The sequence below is a fragment of the Carcharodon carcharias genome, chromosome 14, assembly GCF_017639515.1.
Source record: "Carcharodon carcharias isolate sCarCar2 chromosome 14, sCarCar2.pri, whole genome shotgun sequence".
Classification (NCBI taxonomy): Eukaryota; Metazoa; Chordata; class Chondrichthyes; order Lamniformes; family Lamnidae; genus Carcharodon; species Carcharodon carcharias.
The window spans coordinates 81,900,058-81,926,661 of NC_054480.1; the positions used below are offsets into that span (position 1 = coordinate 81,900,058).

The 26,604-nt window shown below is 46.1% G+C and overlaps 1 protein-coding gene across 1 annotated transcript in view; it reads right to left on the reverse strand.

Moving 5' to 3' along the window:
• Window positions 1–26,604, reverse strand: part of LOC121287547 (myosin light chain kinase family member 4-like) — a 361,929-nt gene that overhangs the window by 73,728 nt on the left and 261,597 nt on the right. The window contains exons 4-6 of the mRNA XM_041205478.1: window positions 12,349–12,419; window positions 7,355–7,483; window positions 4,501–4,653 (exon numbers count right to left, since the gene is read on the reverse strand). Coding sequence (XP_041061412.1) covers window positions 4,501–4,653; window positions 7,355–7,483; window positions 12,349–12,419 — 353 coding nt within the window. The remainder of the gene's footprint in view (window positions 1–4,500; window positions 4,654–7,354; window positions 7,484–12,348; window positions 12,420–26,604) is intronic.

The window sequence follows — 26,604 nt, forward strand, 5'->3', positions numbered from 1 at the left end:
CACTGACACACTCTCTCAGACAGGCACTGTACTGACACCCTCTCCCACACAAATCCTGCATTGACACACTCTCCCATAAAAACACAGTACTGACTCACTCTCCCACACAAATCCTGTACTGCAACACTCTCACACACAAACACCGCCCTTATACACAATCCCATCCAAATCCTGTGCTGACACACTCTTCCACACAAATCCTGTGCTGATACATTCTCCCACACAAACACATTACTGACACACTCTCCCACAAAAATATTGTCCTGACACACTCTCCCACAGAAATCCTGTATTGACACAACCTCCCACACAAATCCTCTACTGACACACACACACAAACACTGCACTTACACCCTCACACAGAAATCCTGTACTGGCATACTCTACCACACAAACCCTGTAATGACACACTCTCACACACAAACACTGTACTGACACACTCTCCCACACAAACACTATACTGACACACTCTCACACACAAACACTGCAGTGACACAATCTCCCACACAAGAACTATACTGACACACACTCAAAAACAAATCCTGCACTGACACACTCTCCCACACAAAATACTGCACTAACATACTCTCCCACACGAGCACTGTATGGACACACTCTCCCACATAAATCCTGCATTGTCACAATGCCCCACACAACCACTGTACTGACACACACTCCCATTCAAATCCTGTACTGACAAACTCTCCGACACAAGCAGTTTTAATGGCACACTCTCCTACACAAACACTGCACTGACACACTCTCCCATACAAACAATGTACTGACACACTCTCACACACAAATCCTGCACTGACACACTCTCCCATACAAATAAAGTACTGACACACTCTCCCACAAAAACACAGTATGGGTACACTCTCCCACACAAACACACTGACACATTCTCTCACAGTAATCCTGTATTGACACACTCTCACACACAACACCGCACTTACCCACTGTCCCATCCAAATCCTGTACTGACACTGTCTCCCACAAAAATACTGTAATGAAACACTCTCCCTCAAAAATACTGTAATGAAACACTCTCACACACTTACTCTAACTGACACATTCTCCCAGAGAAATACTGCCTTGACACACTCTCCCATACAAGTCCTGTCATGACACACAGTAACACAATTCCTGTACTGACACAATCTCCCAAACATAAAAGTGCTGACACTGTTTCGCACTCAAATCCTGTACTGATACACGCTCCCATACAAATACTGTACTGACATAATCTCACTAAAATTCCTCTACTTACAACTTGCCCGCACAAATCCTGTGCTGACACACTCTCCCAGATAAGTACTGCAATGACACACTCCCCCATACAAATGCTGTACTGAAGCATCCTCACACAATAATCCTGTACTGACACACTCTCCCAGACAAACCCTGTACTGACACACTCTCCTTCTCAACTACTGTGCTGACACACTCTCCCACAAAAATACTGTTCTGAAACACTCTCGAAAAAAATACTGTACTGACACACTCCCCCACACATACCCTGTACTGAAACACTCTCCCACACATACCCTGTACTGACACACTCTGCCAGAGAAATACTGCATTGACACAGTCTCCCATACAAGTCCTGTACCAACACACTCTAGCACATAAATCCTGCACTGACACAATCTCCCTAACATAACTCTGTTGACACTCTCGCACACAAGTCCTGTTCTGATACACCCTCCCATACAAATACTGCAATGCCAAAATCTCCCATACAAGTCCTGTAACGACACACTCTCCCACAGATATCCTGTGTTGACATATTCTTCCACACAAATCCTATACTGACACACTCTCACACACACACACTGCACTGACACACTCTCCTACACAAACACAGTATTGACACACTCTCCCATACAAATCCTGTACTGACACACTTTCCCACACTAACACTGCACAGACACACTCTCCCACACAAACACTGTACTGACACACTCTCCCACACAGATCCTGTACTAACACAGTTTCCCACACAAACACTGCACTGACACACTCTCCCACAAAAACACAGTATTGACACATTCTCCCACATAAGAACTGCACTGACACACTCTTCCACACAAACACTGCACTGACACATTCTCTCACACAGGCACTGTACTGACACCCTCTCCCACACAAATCCTGCATTGACACACTCTCCCACAAAAACACAGTACTGACTCACTCTCCCACACAAATCCTGTACTGCAACACTCACACACAAACACTGCCCTTATACACCATCCCATCCAAATCCTGTGCTGACACACTCTCCCACACAAATCCTGTGCTGACACATTCTCCCACACAAACACATTACTGACACATTCTCCCACAAAAACATTGTCCTGACACACTCTCCCACAGAAATCCTGTATTGACGCAACCTCCCACACAAATCCTCTACTGACACACTCTCATACACAAACACCACACTTACACACTATCCCATCCAAATTCTGTACTGACACACTGTCCTACAAAATTACTGAACTGAAACACTCTCCCATAAAAATACTGTACTGAAACACTCTCACACACATACCCTGCACTGACACAATATCCCAGAAAAATACTGCAATGACAGTCTATCATACAAGTCCTATACCAAAGCACTCTAAAACACAAATTCTAGACTGACACAATCTCCCAAACATAAATCTGCTGACACTCTCTCGCACACAATTCCTGTACTGATACACACTCCCATACAAATAATGTACTGACACAATCTCCCAAAAAATGCATGTACTTAAACACATGCCTGCACATTTCCTGTGCTGACAGAAAGATACTGCAATGACACTCACTCCCATACAAATGCTGTACTGAAGCACCCTCACACAGAAATCTTGTGCTGACACAATGTCCCACACAAACACTGCAGTGACACACTCTCCCACACAAACACTGCAATGACACATTCTCCCACACAAGAACTGTACTGACACACACTCCCACACAAATCCTGCACTGACACACTGCCCCACACAATCACTGTACTGACACACTATCCCGCACAAACACTGTACTGACACACTCCCCCACAGAAACACTGTACTGACACATTCTCCCACACAAAAAAGTCACCAAAACACTCTCCCCCACTAACAGTGCACTGACACACTCTCCCACACAAGCACTGTACTGACACACTCTCCCACACAAATACTGTACTGACACACCCTCCCACACAAACACTGTACTGACACACTCTCCCACACAAATCATGCACTGACACACTGTCCCACACAAACACTGCACTGACAAACTCTCCCACACAAGCACTGTACTGAAACACTCACCCACACAAATTCTGTCCTGACACAGTCTCCCACACAAATCCTGAATTGACACGCTCTTCCACTCAAACACGACGCTGACGCTTTCTCCCACACAAATACAGTGTCTGACACACTGTCACACACAAATCCTGCAATGACACACTCTCCCACACTAGCCATGTACTGACACATTCTCCCACACAAATGTTATACTGAAACACTCTCCCACACATACCCTGCAATGACACACTCTCACAGAGAAATACTGCATCGACACAAAATCCCATACAAGTCCTGTACCGACACACTCTAGCACATAAATCCTGCACTGACACAATCTCCTTAACATAACTCTGTTGACACTCTCTCGCACACAAGTCATGTACTGATACACCCTCCCATACAAATACTGTACTGACACAATCTTACAAAAATTCCCTGTACTTACACACTTGCCCGCACAAACCCTATGCTGACACAATCTCCCAGATAAATACTGCAATGACACTCTCTCCCACACAAATGCTGTACTGAAGCATCCTCACACAGAAATCCTGTACTGACACACTCTCCCACACAATCCCTGTACTGACACACTCTCCCACCGAACTACTGTACTGACGCACTCTTCTATGCAAAGCCAATACTGACACATTCTCCCACACATATACTGTAGTGATACACTCTCACGCACAAATATTGTCACAACATAATCTCCCGCATAAGCACTGTCCTGACATAATCTCCCACACTAATACTGAAATGAGACACTCTCCCACACCATCCCTGTACTGACACAATCTCCCACACAAATCCTGTACTGGAACATTCTCCAGCAGAAACACTGTACTGACACACTCTCCTACACAAACCTTGCACTGACACACTCTCCCACAAAACCCTGTACTGACACACTTTCCCACACAAATCCTGTACTGAAACGGTCTCCAGCAGAAACACTGTACTGACACACTCTCCCACACAAATACTGTAGTGACAACTCTCCCATACAAATACTGTACTTACACAATCTCCCACAGAAACACTGTCTGATACACTCTCCCACACAAATACTGTCATGACACACTCTGCCACAAAAATAAGGACACACTCTCCAACAAAACCACTGCCAGAGTTGCGCACACTCAAGTACACTGATCTGGTGACAAACAAACACAATGTTTAGCCATGTTCTGAACTTTACCTCTTCTCCCTGATCAGCAGATTTGCAATAAAATCTTTTGCCTCTTCCGAGATATTTTCAAAAGCCTCATCGTCAAAGCTGCAGTTGGTAGTGAGTATGTTACTGAGTGTCTCCGCATCTGTATCTCCCAGAAATGGTGATAGCCCACTCAAACTAGACAGGAATGACAGGCAGAGACACTGAGAATGGCAATTAACACCAAACAAAATGACAAGCAAAAGGGGAACAGTCTTAGAGACCATCGTCTGTCAGGGAGTGTTACAGTCTGAGATGCCCAAGCCTGCATGAGAGACGATTAGAGTTTCACAGCTCCCAGACTGAGGGACAGAGGGTTTCAGCCTGCGAGATCTCAGTCTGTGTGTGAGAGAGTTACAGTCTGACAAATCCCAGTCTATGTGAGAAGATTTTAGAGCCTGAGAGATCCAAGTCTGTATGTTAGTGTATTACAGTCTGACAGAACTCCGTCTGAAAGAGAAGTGATTACAATCTGACATATCACATCAGAACAGAAGAAATAGGAGCAGTAGACCATTCAGCCTCTCGAGCCTGCTCCACCATTCAATACAATCATGGACAATCTTGGGCTTCACATTCACTTTCCCACCCCCTCCCTTTCTCCCTTAATTCCCTGAGAGACCAAAAATCTGTCTATCCCAGCCTTAAATGTATTCAATGATGGAGCATCCACAACCCTCTGGGATAGAGAAATCCAAAGATTCACAATGCTTTGAGTGAAGTAATTTCTCCTCATCTCAGTTCTAAATGATCAGCCCCTTATCCTGAGTCTGTGCCCCCGTGTTTTAGATTCTCGGACCAGCAGAAACAATCTCTCAGTGTACACCCTGTCAAACCCCGTCAGGATTTTATAGGTTTCAGTGAGATCATCTCTCATTCTTCTAAACTCCAGAGAAAATAGACCCAATTTACTCAGCCTCTCATCATAGAACAACCCCCTCATCCCAGGGACCAGTATAGTGAACCTTCACTGTATCGCCTCCAATGCAAGTGTATCCTTCCTTAAATACGGAGACCAAAAGTGTACACAGTATTCCAGATGTAGTCTCACCAAAACCCTGTACAACTGTTGCAAGACTTCCGGTACTCCAATCCCCTTGCAATAAAGACCAACATGCTATTTGCCTTCCTAATTGTTTGCTGAACCTCCATGCTAACTTTCTGTGTTCCTTGTACGAGCACAGCAAAGTCTCTTTGAACATCAACAGTTTCAAGTTTCTCATCTTTTAAAGAAAATCTGCTTTTTCTATTTTTATGACTAAAGTGAATAACTTCAACTTCCCCACATGATGCTCCATCTGTCATCTTGTTGCCCACTCGCTTAACTTGTTTATATCTCTGCAGACTCTCCCTGTCCTCCTCACAGCTTACCTTCCCACCTTGCTTTGTATCATCAGTAAACGCTCTGCCTCTTAATAGAATTCATTAATACAAGTTGTAAATAGCTGAAGCTCCAGCACTGACCCTTGCAGCACTCCACTATTCACTATCTGCCAACTTGAAAAGGTTCCATTTATGACCACTCTATGTTTTCTATTTGTTAACCACGATCATGGTGAGAGAGGGATACAGTCTGACAAATCTATCTTTGTGTGACGGGGTTACAGTCTGACAGATGCCAGTCTGGGTGATTAGGGTTAGAGTTTGAGACATCCAAGTGTGTGTGACAGAGGGCTATAGTCTGACAGATTGCTGTGAGAGTGAGACAGGGTTACAGTGCGACAGATTGCTGTGAGAGTGAGAGGGGATTACAGTCTGACAGATTGCTGTGAGGGTGAGAGAGGATTACAGTCTGACAGATTGCTGTGAGGGTGAGAGAGGATTACAGTCTGACAGATTACTGTGAGGGTGAGAGAGGATTACAGTCTGACAGATTACTGTGAGGGTGAGAGAGGATTACAGTCTGACAGATTGCTGTGAGGGTGAGAGAGGATTACAGTCTGACAGATTGCTGTAAGGGTGAGAAATGGTTGCGATCTGTGAGATCAGGCTGTCTCATAATGAACTCACTTCTTGTGGACTTGGATAATCATTTTAGATGATTTGCCTCCAGTCTGTTATTCTTTTTTTCATTTGTTCACAGAATATAAGCACCAGTAATAATTACCCAACCTGTATTGCCCTGTTGGTAAGTGTTGGTAAGTGACTGACCATGTGGTGTTGTTATCAAGTCATCCATCTGATTTTATTCTTATTTGACTTTCTGTGAAATGCTGGACTCTGCTTCCCTTCGGCTCCTTTTCATACATGGGCTCTATCCTCCCAGATCTGTTGGTCCTCAATCTATAGGGAGGCATCATGGTCCTGCACGGTCCCAAATCCTCATTTCCCCTCACACCCTGCTCCCCCGCTTCACAGGGGTCTGCCTCTGGGCTGGGATCAGGAACAGGCAGTTGGGCTAGCTATTATTCTGCTGGTCTAGCTGTGGTCGGGAGCACATCGCCTTCATGTTTGTTCAAAAGAGCCAACTGAATACACACTGGGTTCTGGACTGACCTCTGTCCCACTGTTCCTCTGTGGGATTGAACATTGAGATTCGAGTGCTGCCAACCATTTTCTGGCAGTGCATGTGTCCTTAGCAGTTTGTAAGAGTGCCCAGTGAGTGAATTGGAGATTTCACTACATTTCCTAACTGTATCTCCACACAGCACACTCTCTCCTTCTGCAGCATCTAACAGCCTCACTAATTGGCCTGCCTTTGCATTCTGCTCAAATTACTCAGATCTGCAGCTCTTTCGAGCCTCTTGGACTTTTCCTGAAAGTTAAATGAGCAGTCCTCAAATCCTGTCCACACTGCCCTGCCCAGCATGCTAACCTCGGACTATATTCTGTTACTCACAGCATGTAGGTGACAACACCAAGACTCCACATGTCCGTGGGAAAGGAGACGTGTTCAAAGTTGACAATTTCTGGAGCCAGGAATTCTGGCGTTCCAAAGGACACACGTAGCTTCTCTCTGGGCTTGTACCTGAGTAAGAAATCACAAGGTTGTTGTAATATTGCTTTAAGACTGATGTCCATTTAAGAAGCTCAACATGCACATGAGCCAGGTATCTGGATGTCATCATGTGATTAGGAGCCACAGCCTCTCTCTGCACTCTAGTACCCTAGATAACAGGATGTGTTAGAGATTGCTCAACTGCTTGCATTGATTTAGCTTTGAATAAACTCCACCAGAGATCTTCAAGCAAGTAGAATCCACATACCTCATTTATGTTACATATAGATAGCACAAGAATATCACTACATGGTGTATAGCGACAATAGTTCTCTCTGAAGTGAAAAAGCGGAACAAAGGATACAAGCTTGAAGACCAGAAACAGCAAACAAGGTTAAAACCTACTCCAGAAATTCCAACAGTACAGGAAACAGACCAAAGACAAGCACCAAAAATGGAAGAAACAAGGCTCACTTACTTAAGAAACTGAGAGTACCTTTGGGCTGGGCAAGTCCAGCAAGCTGCCAGCTGCCTCAGGCTCGCACTACTTAAAGTAAAGGGCAGACAGGAACAGAACGGATGGTACAGAGTTAAATACAAAATGAAAAATAGAAAAGACATACTAAATACATATGCTGAAGGTACCCAGAGAGTTCACAAAGTAAATTATAAAGCAAGGAAAAGGCAGAAAGCACAGCAGCAACACTGCTGGAGGCACATAAAACATTCCTGCAAATTAATAACATCTGAAAAATGCAAAGAATGGCAGAATGATGGATATCATACCCCCCCCCCAGATTGAACTGGAAGGCCACCAATGTCTATCTGAATTCAAACTTTTTAAACAAAGCATACAGCAATGCTTCATTGAGCAGGCAGCTACAGAACCAGATAGGCAAGTAGTGACAATACTGATAGGAATTGGTAACAAGGGGCTACACAGAATCAATAAATTGGGACTATCCACAGAGAACCAGAAAGATCTTAAAAAGATATGGCAAGAGCTAGAGAGTCAGCTTTGACTAAGAGTAAATTTTAGAATTCACAGAATCACTGAATCACAGAATCACACAATGCAGAAGAGGCCCTTCGGCCCATCAAGTCTGCACCGACACGTGAGAAATACCTGACCTACCTAATCCCATTTACCAGTACTTGGCCCATAGCCTTGGCCCATCGCTGAGAATTGAGGTCATACAGGCAAGAGCTACAGGAATCAATAGACCAATTTGTCAGCAGGTACTTCAACAATTTTCCTCACATTGTCCTCCTCCTCCAGCTACCAGGCCTTCAGAATGTGTTGGCAACCATGGGCTTGCATTGGATTGATCCATGATTATACTTGGTAAAGTACTGCAGTGGTTTGTCATTGCTTTCTGCAGTCTGGCTGACCAGGAAACTCATTCGCTCTTACCATCTGCCATCAGGCTTATTGGAAGGATTTACAGGCTGATAACTAGCCTGTTTGGCCAAGTTATGAATGCAACTTCCATGGCCATCAAGTCCTGAAGTGGGATTTGAACACACAGCTTCTGGGCTAGAGGTGGGGACACTAGCAAGGACAACAAATGTGACTTTTCAGAGACCGAATTGTTGAGTGAATAATGGAGTTGGTGGTTGCCTCAACTTCTATCCAAGTGTTCCAAAAAGACCTCTTGGAAAAAAGAAAGGCCACAGCATTGATGTGCTGCTAGAAGATGGCAGGAAGTATGAAGCCATTGTAGCTGGACAGCAGCATCTGTAAGCACTAGGAGCAGATAACAGTATCGCCACAAAAGACAGGCCACAAAAAACAAGCAAGCTCTGTGGTATGTCACACCCACCATGGAGCTTCCCTGCATTCCAAGTTCGGTGCGAAAGGACACTGGGCACGCCTAGGCAAGAAATGTGACTCCAGCGTTACAGCCAGAGGGCACAAAAGGACACAAACAAACAGATGATAGGCACAGCAGCATGGTAACTGCAACAAGGAGAGAGCCACAAACACAAGCCGATACACAAAGTTCACAGCAAGATAGATCCAAGTCGAGACCTGGAGTGGAACAGCTTTCTACCAGAGGATTAGACTTTCCACATTGTGAATGTAACACATCGCATGGATGAAGTCAGGCCACTGGAAGCTTTTGACACTATCAATGATATGCCTAAAGAAAGCTGGCTAACTTAAACTCAAGATCAAGATTGACATGGGAGCTGGCACAAATACCCTGCCATTCTGAATCTTGAGGAAAATGTACCTGGGCCATTGGAAATCTTGGTATAATTGACCCTTGCTAAATTGACTGCATACCATGGGTTACCAACACTTTGCATTGGTACACTAACAGAGCAATGCAGATACAGCAATTTGACATGGAGACCACAGCTATTTTACCTGGTAACATGAGCGGACCGGCAGTGGCAGGACTGCCAGCATGTAACATCTCAATCCAGGATACCAACAGCAGCAGAAGAGACCAAGAACACTGGCATTGAGTCGGTCCAGGAACTACAACTGTACCTGGATAGGTTTGACGTTGTTGGAGATTTTAAAGGTGACGCTGTACTGCACCTCAGAGAAGATGCAATTCCATCAATCGCCCCTCCCAGAAAGTGTAGCATTCATATACAAGGAAAGCTCAAGTGCGGGGCCACCAGCCACAGCAACATAAAGAATCTCTACACCTCATGAGGTTCTGTCAGTTCCTTGGTCCAAAATCGTCACTGATCTATTTACCATAAATGGAGTCAACTTAATCTTAGTCACAGATTACTTCTCCAAATTTCCAATTGTCAGGAAGACAAGAGACATGTTAAGTGTAACCGTGGCAGATACATTGGATGCTATATTCAGTCTGTTCAGTGAGCCTGATGGAAATCATCTTGGACAATGGGCCACAGTATATGGGCAGATCTTTCAGGGACATGTGTGCCAAATGGAGCATAAACAATGTGACGTCCTCACCAAACTACCCCCAATCTACTGGCCTCACTGAGCGGATGGTCCACACTATCAAATCACTTATCCTGATGTGTAGGACAACGAAACAAGATTTTCGTGTTGTCATGTTATAAAGTCCAAGCTACATCTCTGGATACAGGTTTACCATCACTAGGAGAGATCATGTTTGGAAGGCAAGTGAGAATGATTTTGCCAAGCCATCACCTATCCAAATTCTCCAAGATGCAGAACGTACTTCTCAAAAACCAAGAGAGGATGAAGATGATGCATGACAGGCATGCAGGAAAAGAAGTACCTCAGCTACACATTGGACAAAAGGTCTGTGTCGCACACCCCACAATGGAACCATGGTTACCTACAGAGGTATCCAAAGTGCGCAGTGAGTCCAGGTCTTATGAAGTCACAACATCCAATGGAGCAATGGTGAGGAGGAACAGAAACCAGCTAAGAGAAACATGCAATACACCAATTGTGCACAGCCAACATGAAAGAGCACAGCCAGATGACGACGATAGGTTGGGCCAGGACAACAACAAACATGCTAACAACTGAGAACAGCCAAGGGCGAAACCCACATCTCCAGAAGGTTACACCGTCACGAGATCTGGAAGAGTTTTCAAACCACTGTAAGTATATATGGAGTCCTAGACTTCCAAACTCATAAACTTTACAATCATTATTTCTGTATACATAAAGCTTACAATCTCCCATCTCTGTCTAACTAAATTTGCTATTGCTCAATGTTGAGAGGCAGAATTGTCCCAAATTTTTACTAAGTGTTGTACAGGGCAGGAAAATAATGTTTTACCCACTGGCTGCAATGGCGGCTTCTCACACCATATCATCCCAATCCCATCGCGTCAACTATGCATTCCTGGGAAACACGCCGCTTCGATGGCGGGCAGGGTCTCATTCGCCCGCCACATCAAGCACCTTATTTAAAGTACAGCTGTGTGCACACCTTTCAGTACTTCCAGCCCAGGATGGCTGCATGGAAGACATGGCCCCGAAAGACAAAAAAATTGCAGCCCCCCCGCCAGGTTTTCAGATACGTCCCTCAAGTGCCTTTTAGACAACATGGAGACATGCTGCTAAGGCCCCCACCCCTGCTCTGGCTGCAGGATGGGCAGTAACATCACCAATCCAGCATGGGAGGCGGTGCCAGTGGTGGTCGGCACCAATGCCTTGCAAAAGAGGACAGCTAACCAGTGCCGCTACAGGATGAATGGTCTCATCCGTTCTGTCAGTGTGAGTCACTCTTCTCATTACTCTGAACTCACACACTCACAAACCCATCACACATCCACAGGGATCTCACACCTCAAGGGACAACACCACTAACTCTCACACACACCCTCACATCGCCATCAGGCTCATATCGTCTCGAGCCCGCGTCCTCAAACCATCCATGGTTCCGCTCACCACACAAACATTCCACCCAGTGCCCCTTGTCCTGCTTACACTCTCTCCATCTGTTTTCATGCTCACACCAGCAGGAAGAGGTCCCAGACCGGGATAGAATGGCCTACATTAGGCCCCTCACTCACTTTGAAGAGTATGTAATGCATTGATTGGTTAGGATGTGGAGCACGCCTGCGGTGACGGTGAGGTCAGTGGCAAATACCCTTGTGAGGATCCTGCACCACCTCATCCCTCTCTCAACACAACTGTGAGTGCTCTCTCTCCTGATTTTGACTCTGCTGCTGTGCACTAATTTTCTCCATTTTGGTTCACAGGGAGCTCTGTCAAGCAGCCGACACAGATGCTGCCTGACCTGCTGAGTATTTCCAGCACTTTCTGCTCTCATTTCAGATTTCCAGCATCTGCAATATTTTGTTTTTGGAACTCATAGTGTCAGAAATGTACAAATTAGCCTTTAAGAGACACACAGGGAGAATACATTACATCTCAACATCACACACATTATTCCCATGACACTCAGGGAGAACATTACCTCCTGGCCAGTCCAAAGTCAATGATCTTAACCTGATTCCCATGTGAATCCACACATAAGATGTTCTCAGGCTGCAGGGAGCAAAATAAAAGTCAGCAATTTGAATTAACTTAATGGCACCACATCTGTGAAATCAGTGTTACAGTGGGAGGTGTGGGGTATATCAGAGTGTTACAGCGAGGGGTGTGGGGTATATCAGAGTGCTACAGTGAGGGGTGTGGGGTATATCAGAGTGTTACAGCGAGAGGTGTAGGGTATATCAGAGTGTTACAATGAGGGGTGTGGTATACTTCAGGGTGTTTCAGTGAGGGGTGTGCGGTATATCAAAGTGTTACATTGAGACGTGTGGGATATATCAATGTGTTACAGTGAGCGGCGTGGAGTATATAAGAGTGTTACAGTGAGGGGTGTGGGGTATATCAGAGGGTTACAGTGAGGGGGAAAGGGGTATATCAGAGTGTTTCAGTGAGGGGTGTGGGGAAAATCAGTGTGTTACAGTGAGGGGCGTGGGGTATACCAGAGAGCTTCAGTGAGGAGTGTGGAGTATATCGGAGTGTTACAGTGAGGGGTATGGAGTATATCGGAGTGTTAGAGTGAGGGGTACTGGGTATATCAGAGTGTTATGTAAAGGGTGTGAGGTGTATCAGGGAGTTACAGTGAGGGATGTGGGGTACATCTGAGTGTTACACAGAGGGGTGTGGGTTGTATATCGGAGTATTACAGTGAGGGGTGTGGGATATATCAGTGTGTTACAGTGATGGGTGAGGGATATATAAGAGTGTTACAGTGAGGGGAGTGGGGTATATCAGATTGATAAAGTGAGGGTGAAGGGTATATCAGGGTGTTAGAGTGAGGGGTGTGGGGTATATCAGGGTGTTATAGTGAGGGGTGTGGGTATATCAGAGTGTTACATTGAGGGGTGTGGGGTATATCAGAGTGTTACAGTGAGGGCGAAAGGGGTATATCAGAGTGTTACAGTAAGGTGTGTTGGGTATATCAGAGAGTTACAGTGAGGGGTGTGGCGTATATCAGAATGTTTCAGTGAGGGGTGTGGGGTATACCAGAGTGTTACAGCGAAGGGAAAAGGGGTATATCAGAATGTTTCAGTGAGGGTTGTTGGGTATATCAGAGTGTTACAGTGAGGAGTGTAGGGTATATCAGGGTATTACAGTGAGGGGTGTGGGGTATAACAGAGAGTTTCAGTGAGGGATGTGGGGTATATCTGAGTGTTACACAGAGGGGTGTGGGTTGTATATCGGAGTATTACAGTGAGGGGTGTGGGGTATATTGGAGTGTTACAGTGAGGGATGTGGGGTATATCTGAGTGTTACACAGAGGGGTGTGGGTTGTATATCGGAGTATTACAGTGAGGGGTGTGGGCTACATCAGTGTGTAACAGTGATGGATGAGGGATATATCAGAGTGTTACAGTGATGGGTGTGGGGTATATTAGAGTGTTACAGGGAGGGGTGTGGGATATATCGGAGTGTTACAGCGAGGGTTGCAGTGTATATAGGAGTGTTACAGTGAGGGGTGAGGGGTATATCAGAGTGTTAGAGTAGGGGTGTTACGCATAACAGAATGTTACAGTGAAGGGTGTGGGGTATATCAGGGTGTTTCAATGAGGGGTGTTGGGTATATCAGAGTGTCAGTGAGGGGTGTGGTGTATATCAGAGTGTTACAGTGCGGGGTGAGGGATATATCAGAGTGTTACAGTGAGGGGAGTGGGGTATATCGGATTGATAAAGTGAGGGTGAGGGGTATATCAGGGTGTTAGAGTGAGGGGTGTTGGGTATAACAGAGAGTGTCAGTGAGGGATGTGGGGTATATCTGAGTGTTACACAGAGGGGTGTGCGTTGTATATCGGAGTATTAAAGTGAGGGGTGTGGGGTATATCAGGGTGTTACAGTGAGAGATGTGGGGTAGATCTGAGTGTTACACAGAGGGGTGTGGGTTGTATATCGGACTATTACAGTGAGGGGTTTGGGCTATATCAGTGTGTTACAGTGATGGATGAGGGATATATCAGAGTGTTACAGTGAGGGGTGTGGGGTATATTAGAGTGTTACAGTGAGGGGTGTGGGATATATCGGAGTGTTACAGCGAGGGTTGCAGTGTATATAGGAGTGTTACAGTGAAAGATGAGGGGTATATCAGAGTGTTAGAGTAGGGGTGTTGCGCATAACAGAATGTTACAGTGAAGGGTGTGGGGTATATCAGGGTGTTTCAATGAGGGGTGTTGGGTATATCAGAGTGTCAGTGAGGGGTGTGGGTTATATCAGAGGGTTACAGTGCGAAGTGTGGGGTATATCAGAGTGTTAGAGTGAGGGATGTGGGCTATATCAGGGTGTTACGGTGAGGGGTGTTGGGTATATCAGAGTGTTTCAGTGAGGGGTGTTGGGGAAATAAGAGTGTTACAGTGAGGGCTGTTGGGTATATCAGCGTGTTACAGTGAGGGGTGTGTGTTATATCAGAGTGTTACAGTGAGGGGTGTCAGGTACATCGGAGTGGTATAGTGAGGGGTGAGGGTATATCGGTTTGTTACAGTGAGAACGTGGGGTATATCGTTTTGTTACAGTGAGATCTGTGGGATATATCGGCGTATTACAGTGAGGGGCGTGGAATATATCAGAGTGTTAAAGTGATGCGTGTTGGTTATATCGGAGTGTTACTGTGAGGGGAGTGTGGTATATCGGTGTGCTACTGTGAGGGGAGTGAGGTTTAACAGAGTGTTAAAATGAGGAGTGTCAGGTACATTAGAGTGTTAGAGTGAGGGGTGTGTGTTATATCAGAGTGTTACATTGAGGGGTGTGTGGTATATTGGAGTGTTACAGAGAAGGGTGTGAGCTTTATCGGAGTGTTAGAGTGATGGGTGTCCCCTATATCGGAGTGTTACAGTGATGGGTGGAGGTTTATCAGGGTGTTACAGTGAAGGGTCTTGGTTATATAAGAGTGTTACAGTGAGGTGTGTGGGGTATATCAGTGTGTTTCAATGAGGGGTGTTGTGTATATCAGAGTGTCAGTGAGGGGTGTCGTGTATATCAGAGTGTTACAGTGCGGGGTGTAGGGTATATCAGAGTGTTAGATTGAGTGGTGTGGGCTATATCAGGGTGTTACGGTGAGGGGTGTTGGGTATATCAGAGTGTTTCAGTGAGGCGTGTTGGGGAAATGAGAGTGTTACAGTGAGGGGTGTGGGGTATATCAGGGTGTTACAGTGAGAGCTGTTGGGTATATCAGCGTGTTAGAGTGAAGGGTTTTGGGTATATCAGATTGTTAAAGTGAGGGGTGTGGGGTATATAAGGGTGTTACAGGGAGGGATGTGGGGGATATCGGAGTGTTATAGAGAGGCGTGTGGGTTGTATATCGGAGTATTACAGTGACGGGTGTGAGGTATACCAGTCTGTTGGAGAGATGGGTGAGGGATACATCAGAGTGTAACAGTGAGGGATGTGGGGTATATCGGAGTGTTACAGTGAGAGGTGTGTGGTATATTGGAGTGTTACAGTGAGGTGTGTGGGGTATATCAATGAGTTACGGTGAAGGGTGTAGGGTATATCGGAGTGTTACATTGAGGGGAGTGGGGTATATCAGAGTGTTACAGTGAGGGGTGTGTTAAATCAAAGTGTTACAGTGAGGCGTGTCAGGTACATCGGAGAGTAACAGTGAGGGGTGCGTGTTATATCAGGGTGTAACAGTAAGGGGTGTGGGGTATATTGGAGTGTTACAGTGAGGGGTGTGGGGTATATCCGAGTTTTATAGGTAGGGGTGTCAGCTATATCAGAGTGTTACAGTGAGGGGTATAGTGCATATCGGAGTGTTAAAATGAGGGGTGTGGGTTATTTCACAGTGTTACAGTGAGGTGCGTGGTGTATATCCATGAGTTACAGAGAGGGTTGTGGGTTATATTGGAGTGTTGTAGTGAGGGGTGTCAGATATATCGGAGTGTTACAGTGAGGGGTGTGGGTTGTATATCGGAGTGTTACAGTGAGGGGTGTCAGGGATGCCCGAGTGTTACAGTGAGGGGTGTGGGTTATATCGGAATGTTACATTGAGGGGTGTGGGGTATATCGGAGTGTTACAGTCAGGGTTGTGGGGTATATCGGAGTGTTAAATTGAGGGGTATGGGGTATATCGGAGTGTTACAGTAAGGGGTGTCAGGCACATAGGAGAGTTACAGTGAGGGGTGTGTGTTATATCAGAGTGTTACAGTGAGCGGTGTGGGGTATATTGGAGTGGTGTAGTGAGGGGTGTGGGGTTTATCGGAGTGTTAGAGTGATGGGTGTCTGCTATATCGGAGTGTTACAATGATGGGTGGAGGTTTATCTGGGATAAATAAGAGTGTTACAGTGAGGCGTGTGGGGTATATCGGTGTGTTACAGTGAGAGGTGTGGGGTATATCGGAGAGTTACAGTGAGGAGTGTGGGTTATATCAGAGTGTTACAGTGAGGGGTGTGGGGTATATCGGATTCTTACAGTGAGGGGTGTGGGGTATATCGGAGTGTTACTGTGAGGGTTGTGGGGTATATCGGAGTATTACCATGAAGGTTGTCGGGTATATCAAAGTGTTACTGTGAGGGGTGTGGGGTATATCAGAGTGTTACAGTGAGTGGGAAAGGGGTATATCAGAGTGTTACAGTAAGGGGTGTTGGGTATATCAGAGAGTTACAGTGAGGGGTGTGACGTATATCAGAATGTTTCAGTGAGGGGTGTGGGGTATATCAGAGTGTTACAGCGAAGGGAAAAGGGGTATATCAGAGTGTTTCAGTGAGGGTTGTTGGGTATATCAGTGTGTTACAGTGAGGTGTGAGGGGGAAATCAGTGTGTCACAGTGAGGGGCGTGGGATATATCAGGGTGTTACGGTGAGGGGTGTTGGGTATATCAGAGTGTTTCAGTGAGGGGTGTCGGGGAAATAAGAGTGTTACAGTGAGCGGTGTGGGGTATAGAATAGTGTCAGTGAGGGGTGTGGGTTATATCAGAGGGTTACACTGCGAAGTGTGGGGTATATCAGAGTGTTAGAGTGAGGGGTGTGGGCTATATCAGGGTGTTACGGTGGGCGGTGTTGGGTATATCAGAGTGTTTCAGTGAGGGGTGTCGGGGAAATAAGAGTGTTACAGTGAGCGGTGTGGGGTATATCAGGGTGTTACAGAGAAGGATGTGGGGGATAGCGGAGTGTTAAAGAGAGGGTTGTGGGTTCTATATCGGAGTATGAAAGTGAGGGGTGTGAGGTATACCAGTCTGTTGGAGGGATGGGTGAGGGATATATCAGAGTGTAACAGTGAGGGGTGTGGGGTATATCGGAGTGTTACAGTGAGGGGTGTCAGGTATATCGGAGTGTTACAGTGAAGGGTGTTGGGTATATTAAAGTGTTACAGTGAGGGTTGTCAGGTACATCGTAGTGATATAGTGAGGGGTTTGGGGTATATCGGTTTGTTAGAGTGAGGGATGTGGGGTATATCGTTTTGTTACAGTGAGGTCTGTGGGATATATCAGAGTGTTACCATGAGGTGTGTGGGTTATATCGGAGTGTTACAGTGAGTGGTGTGGGTTCTATCGGAGTGTGACAGTGAGAGGTCTGGGGTATATCAGAGTGTTACAGTGAGGGGTTTGGGGTTTAACAGTGTGTTAAAATGAGGAGTGTCAGGTACATTGGAGTGTTAGAGTGATGGGTGTCCGCTATATTGGAGTGTTACAGTGATGGGTGGAGGTTTATCGGGGTGTTACAGTGAAGGGTTTTGGTTATATAAGAGTGTTACAGTGAGGCGTGTGGGGTATATCGGTGTGTTACAGTGAGGGGTGTGGTGTATATCGGAGTGTTACATTGAGGGCTGTGGGGTATATCGGAGTGTTACAGTCAGTGTTGTGGGGTACATCGGAGTGTTAAATTGAGGGGTGTGGGGTATATCGGAGTGTTACAGTGAGGCGTGTGTGTTATATCAGAGTGTTACAATGAGGGGTGTGGTGTATATTGGAGTGTTACAGTTAGGGGTGTGATGTATATAGGAGTGTTACAGTGAGGGGTGTCAGGAATATCGGAGTGTTACAGTGATGGGTGCGGGGTATATCAGAGTGTTACAGTGAGGGGTGTGTGTTATATCAGAGTGTTACAGTGAGCGGTGTCAGGTACATCGTAGTGTTATAGTGAGGGGTGCGGAGTATATCGGTTTGTTGCAGTGAGGGATGTGGGGTATATCGTTTTGTTACAGTGAGGTCTGTGGGATATATCAGAGTGTTACAGTGAGGAGTGTGGGTTCTATCGGAGTGTGACAGTGAGAGGTGTTGGGTATATAGGAGTCATGCAGTGACAGGTGTTGGTTATATCAGAGTTTTACAGTGAGGGGCGTGGGATATATCAGAGTGTTACAGTGAGGAGTGTGTGTTCTATGGGAGTGTGACAGTGAGAGGTGTGGGGTATATCAGAGTGTTACAGTGATGTGTGTGGGGTATATCTGAGTGTTACTGTGAGGGATGTGGGTTATAACAGAGTGTTAAAGTGAGGAGTGTCAGGTACGTTGGAGTGTTACAGTGAGGTGTGTGGGATATATCAGAGTGTTTCAGTGACGGGTATTGGTTATATCAGAGTGTTACATTGAGGGATGTGGGGTATATTGGAGTGTTGCAGTGAGGGGTGTGGGTTATATCGGAGTGTTACAGTGAGTGGTGTGAGATATATCTGAGTTTACGTTGAGGGGTGTGGGATATATCAGAGTGTTACAGTGAGGGTTGTGGGGTATATCTAGTGTTACTGTGAGGGGTGTGGGTTATATCGGAGTGTTACAGTGAGGGTTGTGGGATATATCGGAGTGTTACAGTGAGGATTGTCAGGTATATCGGCGCGTTACAGTAAGGGGTGTGGGGTATATCAATGCGTTTCAGTGAGGGGTGCGGGGTAAATCGGAGTGTTACTTTGCCTGGTGTCAGATATATCAGAGTGCTACAGTGAGGGGTGTGGTGTATATCGTAGTATTACAGTGAGGGGTGTGGGGTATATCGGAGCGTTACAGTGAGGGGTGTCAGGTATATCGGGGTGTTATAGTGAGAGGTGTGGTGTGTATAGTAGTTTTACAGTGAAGTGTGTGGGGTATATTAGATTGTTTCAGTGAGGGTTGTGGGGTATATCGGAGTGTTACAGTGAGGGGTGTCAGGTATAACGATGTGTTACAGTGTGGGGCGTGGGAGATATCAGAGTGTTACAGTGAGTGGTGTGGGGTATATCGGAGTGTTACAGTGAGACATGTGGGGTATATCTGAGTGTTACACAGAGGGGTGTGGGTTGTATATCGGACTATTACAGTGAGGGGTGTGGGCTATATCAGTGTGTTACAGTGATGGATGAGGGATATATCAGAGTGTTACAGTGAGGGGTGTGGGGTATATTAGAGTGTTACAGTGAGGGGTGTGGGATATATCGGAGTGTTACAGCGAGGGTTGCAGTGTATATAGGAGTGTTACAGTGAAAGATGAGGGGTATATCAGAGTGTTAGAGTAGGGGTGTTGCGCATAACAGAATGTTACATTGAAGGGTGTGGGGTATATCAGGGTGTTTCAATGAGGGGTGTTGGGTATATCAGAGTGTCAGTGAGGGGTGTGGGTTATATCAGAGGGTTACAGTGCGAAGTGTGGGGTATATCAGAGTGTTAGAGTGAGGGGTGTGGGCTATATCAGGGTGTTACGGTGAGGGGTGTTGGGTATATCAGAGTGTTTCAGTGAGGGGTGTTGGGGAAATAAGAGTGTTACAGTGAGGGGTGTGGGGTATATCAGGGTGTTACAGTGAGGGCTGTTGGGTATATCAGCGTGTTACAGTGAGGGGTGTCAGGTACTTCGGAGTGGTATAGTGAGGGGTGAGGGTATATCGGTTTGTTACAGTGAGAACGTGGGGTATATCGTTTTGTTACAGTGAGATCTGTGGGATATATCGGCGTATTACAGTGAGGGGCGTGGAATATATCAGAGTGTTAAAGTGATGCGTGTTGGTTATATCGGAGTGTTACTGTGAGGGGAGTGTGGTATATCGGAGTGTTACTGTGAGGGGAGTGAGGTTTAACAGAGTGTTAAAATGAGGAGTGTCAGGTACATTAGAGTGTTAAAGTGAGGGATGTGGGTTATATCGGAGTGTTACAGTCAGGGTTGTGGGATATATCGGTGTGTTATAGTGAGCGGTTTGGGGTATATCGGAGTGTTAAAGTGAGGGGTGTCGGGTATATCGATGTGTTACAGTGAGGGGCGTGGGATATATCAGAGTGTTATAGTGAGGGGTGTGGGTTATTTCAAAGTGTTATAGTGAGGGGTGTGGCGTATATCGGTATGTTACAAAGAGATGTGTGAGGTATATCGGAGTGTTACAGTGAGGGGTTTGGGGTATATCGGAGTGTTACTGAGAGGGGTGTGAGTTATAATGGATTATTACAGTGAGGGTTGTGGGGTATATCAGAGTATTACAGTGAGGTGTGTGGGGAATATCGGAGTGTTACAGTGAGGGGCGTCGCGTATATCGATGTGTTACAGTGAGGGGCGTGGGATATATCGGAGTGTTACAGTGTGGGGTGAGGGCTATATCGGAGTGTTACAGTGAGGGGTGTCAGGTATATCGGAGTGTTACAATGAGCATTGTGGTGTGTATCGGAGTGTTACAGTGTGGGGTGTGGAGTATATCGGTGTGTTACAGTGAGGGGTGTCAGGTATATAGGGGTGTTACAGTGAGGGGTGTGGTGTGTATCGGAGTGTTACAGTGAGGGGTGTGTGTTATATTAGATTGTTACAGTGAGGGGTGTCGGTCATATCAGGTGTTATAGTGAGCGGTGTGGAGTATATCGGAGTGTTAAAGTGAGAGTTGTCGGGTGTATCAATGTGTTACAGTGAGGGGCGTGGAATATTTCAAAGTGTTACAATGAGGGATGTAACGTATATCGGTGTGTTACAGAGAGATGCGTGCGGTTTATCGGAGTGTTACAGTGTGGGGTGTGGAGTATATCGGAGTGTTACAGTGAGGGGTGTCAGGTTTATAGGGGTGTTACAGTGAGGGGTATGGTGTGTATCAGAGTGTTACAATGAGGGGTGTGGGGTATATTAGATTGTAACAGTGAGGGGTGTGGGTCATATCAGGTGTTATAGTGAGTGGTGTGGAGTATATGGGAATGTTAAAGTGAGAGTTGTCGGGTATATCAACGTGTTACAGTGAGGGGCGTGGAATATTTCAAAGTGTTGCAGTGAGGGATGTAACGTGTATCGGTGTGTTACAGAGAGATGTGTGCGGTTTATCGGAGTGTTACAGTAAGGGTTGTCAGGTATATCGGAGTGTTACAGTGAGGGGTGTGGGTTATATCGGAGTGTTACAGTGAGGGTTGTGGTGTATATCAAAGTGTTACAGTTAAGGTTGTGGGGTATATCGGAGTATTACGGTGAGGTGTATGGGGTATATCGGAGTGTTACAGTGAGTATTGTCAGGTATATCGGTGTGTTGCAGTAAGGGGTGTGGGGTATTTCAGAGTGTTACAGTGAGTGGTGGGGAGTATATTAGATTGTTACAGTGCGGGGTGTGGGTTATATCAGAGTGTAACAGTGAGGGTTGTGGGACATATCGGAGTGTTATAGTGATTGGTGTGGGGTATATCGGGGTGATAAAGTGTGGGGTGTGGGGTATATCGGAGTGTTACAGTGAGGGTTGTGGGGTATATCGGAGTGTTACAGTGAGCGGTGTCGGGCATATCGGAGTGTTACAGTGAGGGGTGTCAGGTATATCGGAGTGTTACAATGAGCATTGTGGTGTGTATTGGAGTGTTACAGTGAGGGGTGTGAGGTATATTAGATTGTTACAGTGAGGGGTGTGGGTCATATCAGGGTGTTACAGTGAGATTTGTGGGACATATCGGAGTGTTATAGTGAGTGGTGTGGGGTATATCGGAATGTAAAAGTGAGGGGTGTCGGGTATATCGATGTGTTTAATTGAGGGGCATGGGATATATCGGAGTCTTACGTTGAGGGGTGTAGGGTATATTGGAGTCTTGCAGTGAGGGGTGTGGCATTTATCAGATTGTTAGAGTGATGAGTGCCCGCTAAATCAGTGTTACAGTGATGGGTGGAGGGTATATCGGAGTGTTACAGTGAAGTGTCTGGGTTATATAACAGGGTTACAGTGAGCCGTGTGGGGTCTATCGGTGTGTTACAGTGAGTGGTGTGAGATATATCTGAGTATTACAGTGAGGTGTGTGGGGTATATCAGAGTGTTAAAGTGACGGTTGTTGGTTGTACAGACTGTTACAGTGAGGTGTGTAGGCTATATCGGAGTGTTACTGTGAGTTTTGTAGTTTATATCGGAGTGTTACAGTGAGGGGTGTGGTTTTTTTCAAATTGTTACAGTGAGGGGTGTGGCGTATATCGGTGTGTTACAGAGAGAGATGTGGGGTATATAGGAGTGTTAGAGTGAGGGTTGTCAGGTATATCGGAGTATTACAGTGAGGGGTGTGGGTTATATCGGAGTGTTACAGTGAGGGGTGTGGGGTATCTTGGAGTGTTACAGTGAGGGTTGTGGGGTTTATCGGAGTGTTACAGTGAAGGGTATGGGGTACATCGGAGTGTTACAGTGAGGGGTGTAGGGTATATTGGAGTCTTACAGTGAGGGGTGTGGCATTTATCGGATTGTTAGAGTGATGAGTGCCCGCTATATCAGAGTGTTACAGTGATGGGTGGAGGGTATATCGGAGTGTTACAGCGAAGTGTCTGTGTTATATGACAGTGTTACAGTGAGCCGTGTGGGGTCTATCGGTGTGTTACAGTGAGTGGTGGGAGATATATCTGAGTGTTACAGTGAGGTGTGTGGGATATATCAGAGTGTTAAAGTGACGGTTGTTGGTTGTACAGACTGTTACAGTGAGGTGTGTAGGCTATATCGGAGTGTTACTGTGAGTTTTGTAGTTTATATCAGAGTGTTACAGTGAGGGGTGTGGTTTTTTTCAAATTGTTACAGTGAGGGGTGTGGCTTATATCGGAGTGTTACAGAGAGGGATGTGGGGTATATCGGAGTGTTAGAGTGAGGGTTGTCAGGTATATCGGAGTGTTACAGTGAGGAGTGTGGGTTATATCGGAGTGTTACAGTGAGGGGTGTGGGGTATCTTGGAGTGTTACAGTGAGGGTTGTGAGGTTTATCGTAGTCTTATAGTGAGGGGTATGGGGTACATCGGAGTGTTACAGTGAGGGGTTTCAGGTACATCGGACTGTTATAGTGAGGGCTGTGTGTTATATCAGAGTGTTACAATGAGGTGTTTGGTGTATATTGGAGAGCTACAGTGAGGGGTTTGGTGTATATCGGAATATTACAGTGCGGAGTGTCAGGTATATCGGAGTGTTACAGTGAGGTGTGTGGGTTATATCGGAGTGTTACAGTGAGGGGTGCGGTGTAAATACGAGTCTTACTTTGAGGGGTGCCAGATATATCAATGTGTTCCAGTGAGTGGTGTGGGGTATATCGGAGTATTACAGTGAGGGATGTGGGGTATATTAGATTGTTACATTGAGGGGTGTGGGTCATATCAGATTGTTACAGTGAGGTTTGTGGGACCTTTCGGAGTGTTATAGTGAGCGGTGTGGGGCATATCGGTGTGTTAAAGTGAGGGGTGTCGGGTATATCGATGTGTTTCATTGAGGGGTGTGGGGTATATCAGAGTGTTACAGTGAGGGGTGTCGGGTATATTGATGTGTTGCAGTGAGGGGCGTGGGATATATCGGAGTGTTACAATGAGGGTTGTGGGGTATATCGGAGTGTTGCAGTTATGGTCGGGGGGTATATCGTAGTGTTAAAGTGAGGGATGTGGGTTATATTGGAGTGTTATAGTCAGGGTTGTGGGATATATCGGAGTGTTACGGTGAGGGGCGTGGGGTTTATCGGAGTGTTACAGTGAGGGGTATGAGGTACATCGGAGTGTTACTGTGAGGGGTATCAGGTGCATCGGACTGTTACAGTGAGGGGTGTATATTATATCAGAGTGTTACAGTGAGGGGTGTGGTGTATTTGGAGTATTACTGTGAGGGTTGTCAGGTGTATCGGAGTGTTATAGTGAGGGCGGTGGTGTATATCAGCGTGTTACAGTAAGGGTTGTTGGGTATATCGATGTGTTACATTGAGGGGTGTGGGGTATATCGGTTTGTTACAGTGATGTGTGTGGGGTATATCGGAGTGTTACAGTGAGATGTGGGGGTTATATGGGAGTGTTACAGTGAGGGGTGTAGGTTATATCGGAGTTTTACAGTGAGTGGTATGAGATATATTTGAGTGCTGCAGTGAGGGGCGTGGAAATTATCAGAGTGTTACAGAGATGGGTGTGGGATGTATCATTGTGTTATAGTGAAGGGTCTGGGTTATATAAGAGTTTTACAGGTAGGCATGTGGGGTATATTGGTGTGTTACAGCGAGAGGTGTGGGGTATATCGGAGTGTTACAGTGAGGGGTGTGGGGTTTATCGGAATGTTACAGTAAGGGGTGTAGGTTATATCGGAGTGTTACTTTGAGGGTTGTGGAAAATATCGGAATGTTACAGTGAAGGGTATATCGGAGTGTTACAGTGAGGGGTGTGGGGTATATTAGATTGTTACAGTGAGGGGTGTGGGTCATATAAGAGTCTACCAGTGAGGGTTGTGGGACATTTCGGAGTGTTATAGTGAGCGGTGTGGGATATATCGGAGTGTTAAAGTGAGGGGTGTCGGGTATATTGGTGTATTACAGTGAGGTGTGAGGGGTATATCGGAGTGTTACAGTGAGGGATGTCGGGTATATCGATGTGTTGCAGTGAGGGGCGTGGGATATATAGGAGTGTTACAATGACGGGTGTGGGGTATATCGGAGTGTTACAGTGAGGGTCGGGGGGTATATCGGAGTGTTACCGTGAGGGATGTGTGTTATATCGGAGTGTTAAAGTGAGGGATGTGTGTTATATCGGAGTATTACAGTCAGGGTTGTGGGATATATCAGAGTGTTACAGTGAGGGGTGTGGGGTTTATCGGAGTGTTACAATGAGGTGTATGGGGTACATCGGAGTGTTACAGTGAGGGGTTTCAAGTACATCGGACTGTTACAGTGAGGAGTGGGTGTGTTATATCAGAGTGTTACAGTGAGGATTGTCAGGTATATCGGCGTGTTACAGTAAGGGGTGTGGGGTATATCGGAGTGTTTCAGCGAGTGGTGTGAGATATATCTGAGTGTTACAGTGAATGTTGTGGGATTTATCAGAGTGTTACAGTGACGGGTGTTGGTTATATCAGGGTGTTACAGTGAGTGGTGTGGGGTATATCGGAGCGTTACAGTGAGTGGTGTGAGATATTTCTGAGTGTACAGTGAGGGGTGTGTGATATATCAGAGTGTTACAGTGAGAGGTGTGGGTTATATCGGAGTGATACTGTCAGGGTTGAAGGCTATATCGGAGTATTACCGTGATGGGTGTGGGGTATATCGGAGTGTTACAGTGATGATTGTCAGGTATATCGGCTTGTTACAGTAAGGGGTGTGTGGTATATCAGAGTGCTACATTGAGGGGTGTAGTGTATATCGGAGTGTTACAGTGAGGCGGGTGGGTTATTTCAAAGTGTTACAGTAAGGGGTGTGGTGTATGTCGGTGTGCTACAGAGATGGGTGTGGGATATGTCGGACAGTTAGAGTGAGGGTTGTCAGGTATGTCGGAGTGTTACAGCGAGGGATGTGGGTTATATCGGAGTGTTACAATTAAGGGTGTGGGGTATATCGGAGTGTTATAGTGAGGGTTGTGGGGTATATCGTTGTGTTAAAGTGAGGGGTGTGGGGTTTATCGGAGTGTTACAGTGAGGTGTAAGGGGTACATCGGATTGTTACAGTGAGGGGTTTCAGGTACATCGGACTGTTACAGTGAGGTGTGTGTGTTATATCACAATGTTACAGTGAGGTGTTTGGTGTATATTGGAGTGTTACTGTGAGGGGTGGTGGTTATATCAGAGTGTTACAGTGAGGGGTGTGGGTTATATCGGAGTGATACTGTCAGGGTTGAAGGCTATATTGGAGTATTAGCGTGATGGGTGTGGGGTATATCGGAGTGTTACAGTGATGATTGTCAGGTATATCGGCTTGTTACAGTAAGGGGTGTGTGGTATATCAGAGTGCTACATTGAGGGGTGTAGTGTATATCGGAGTGTTACAGTGAGGCGGGTGGGTTATTTCAAAGTGTTACAGTAAGGGGTGTGGCGTATGTCGGTGTGCTACAGAGATGGGTGTGGGATATGTCGGACAGTTAGAGTGAGGG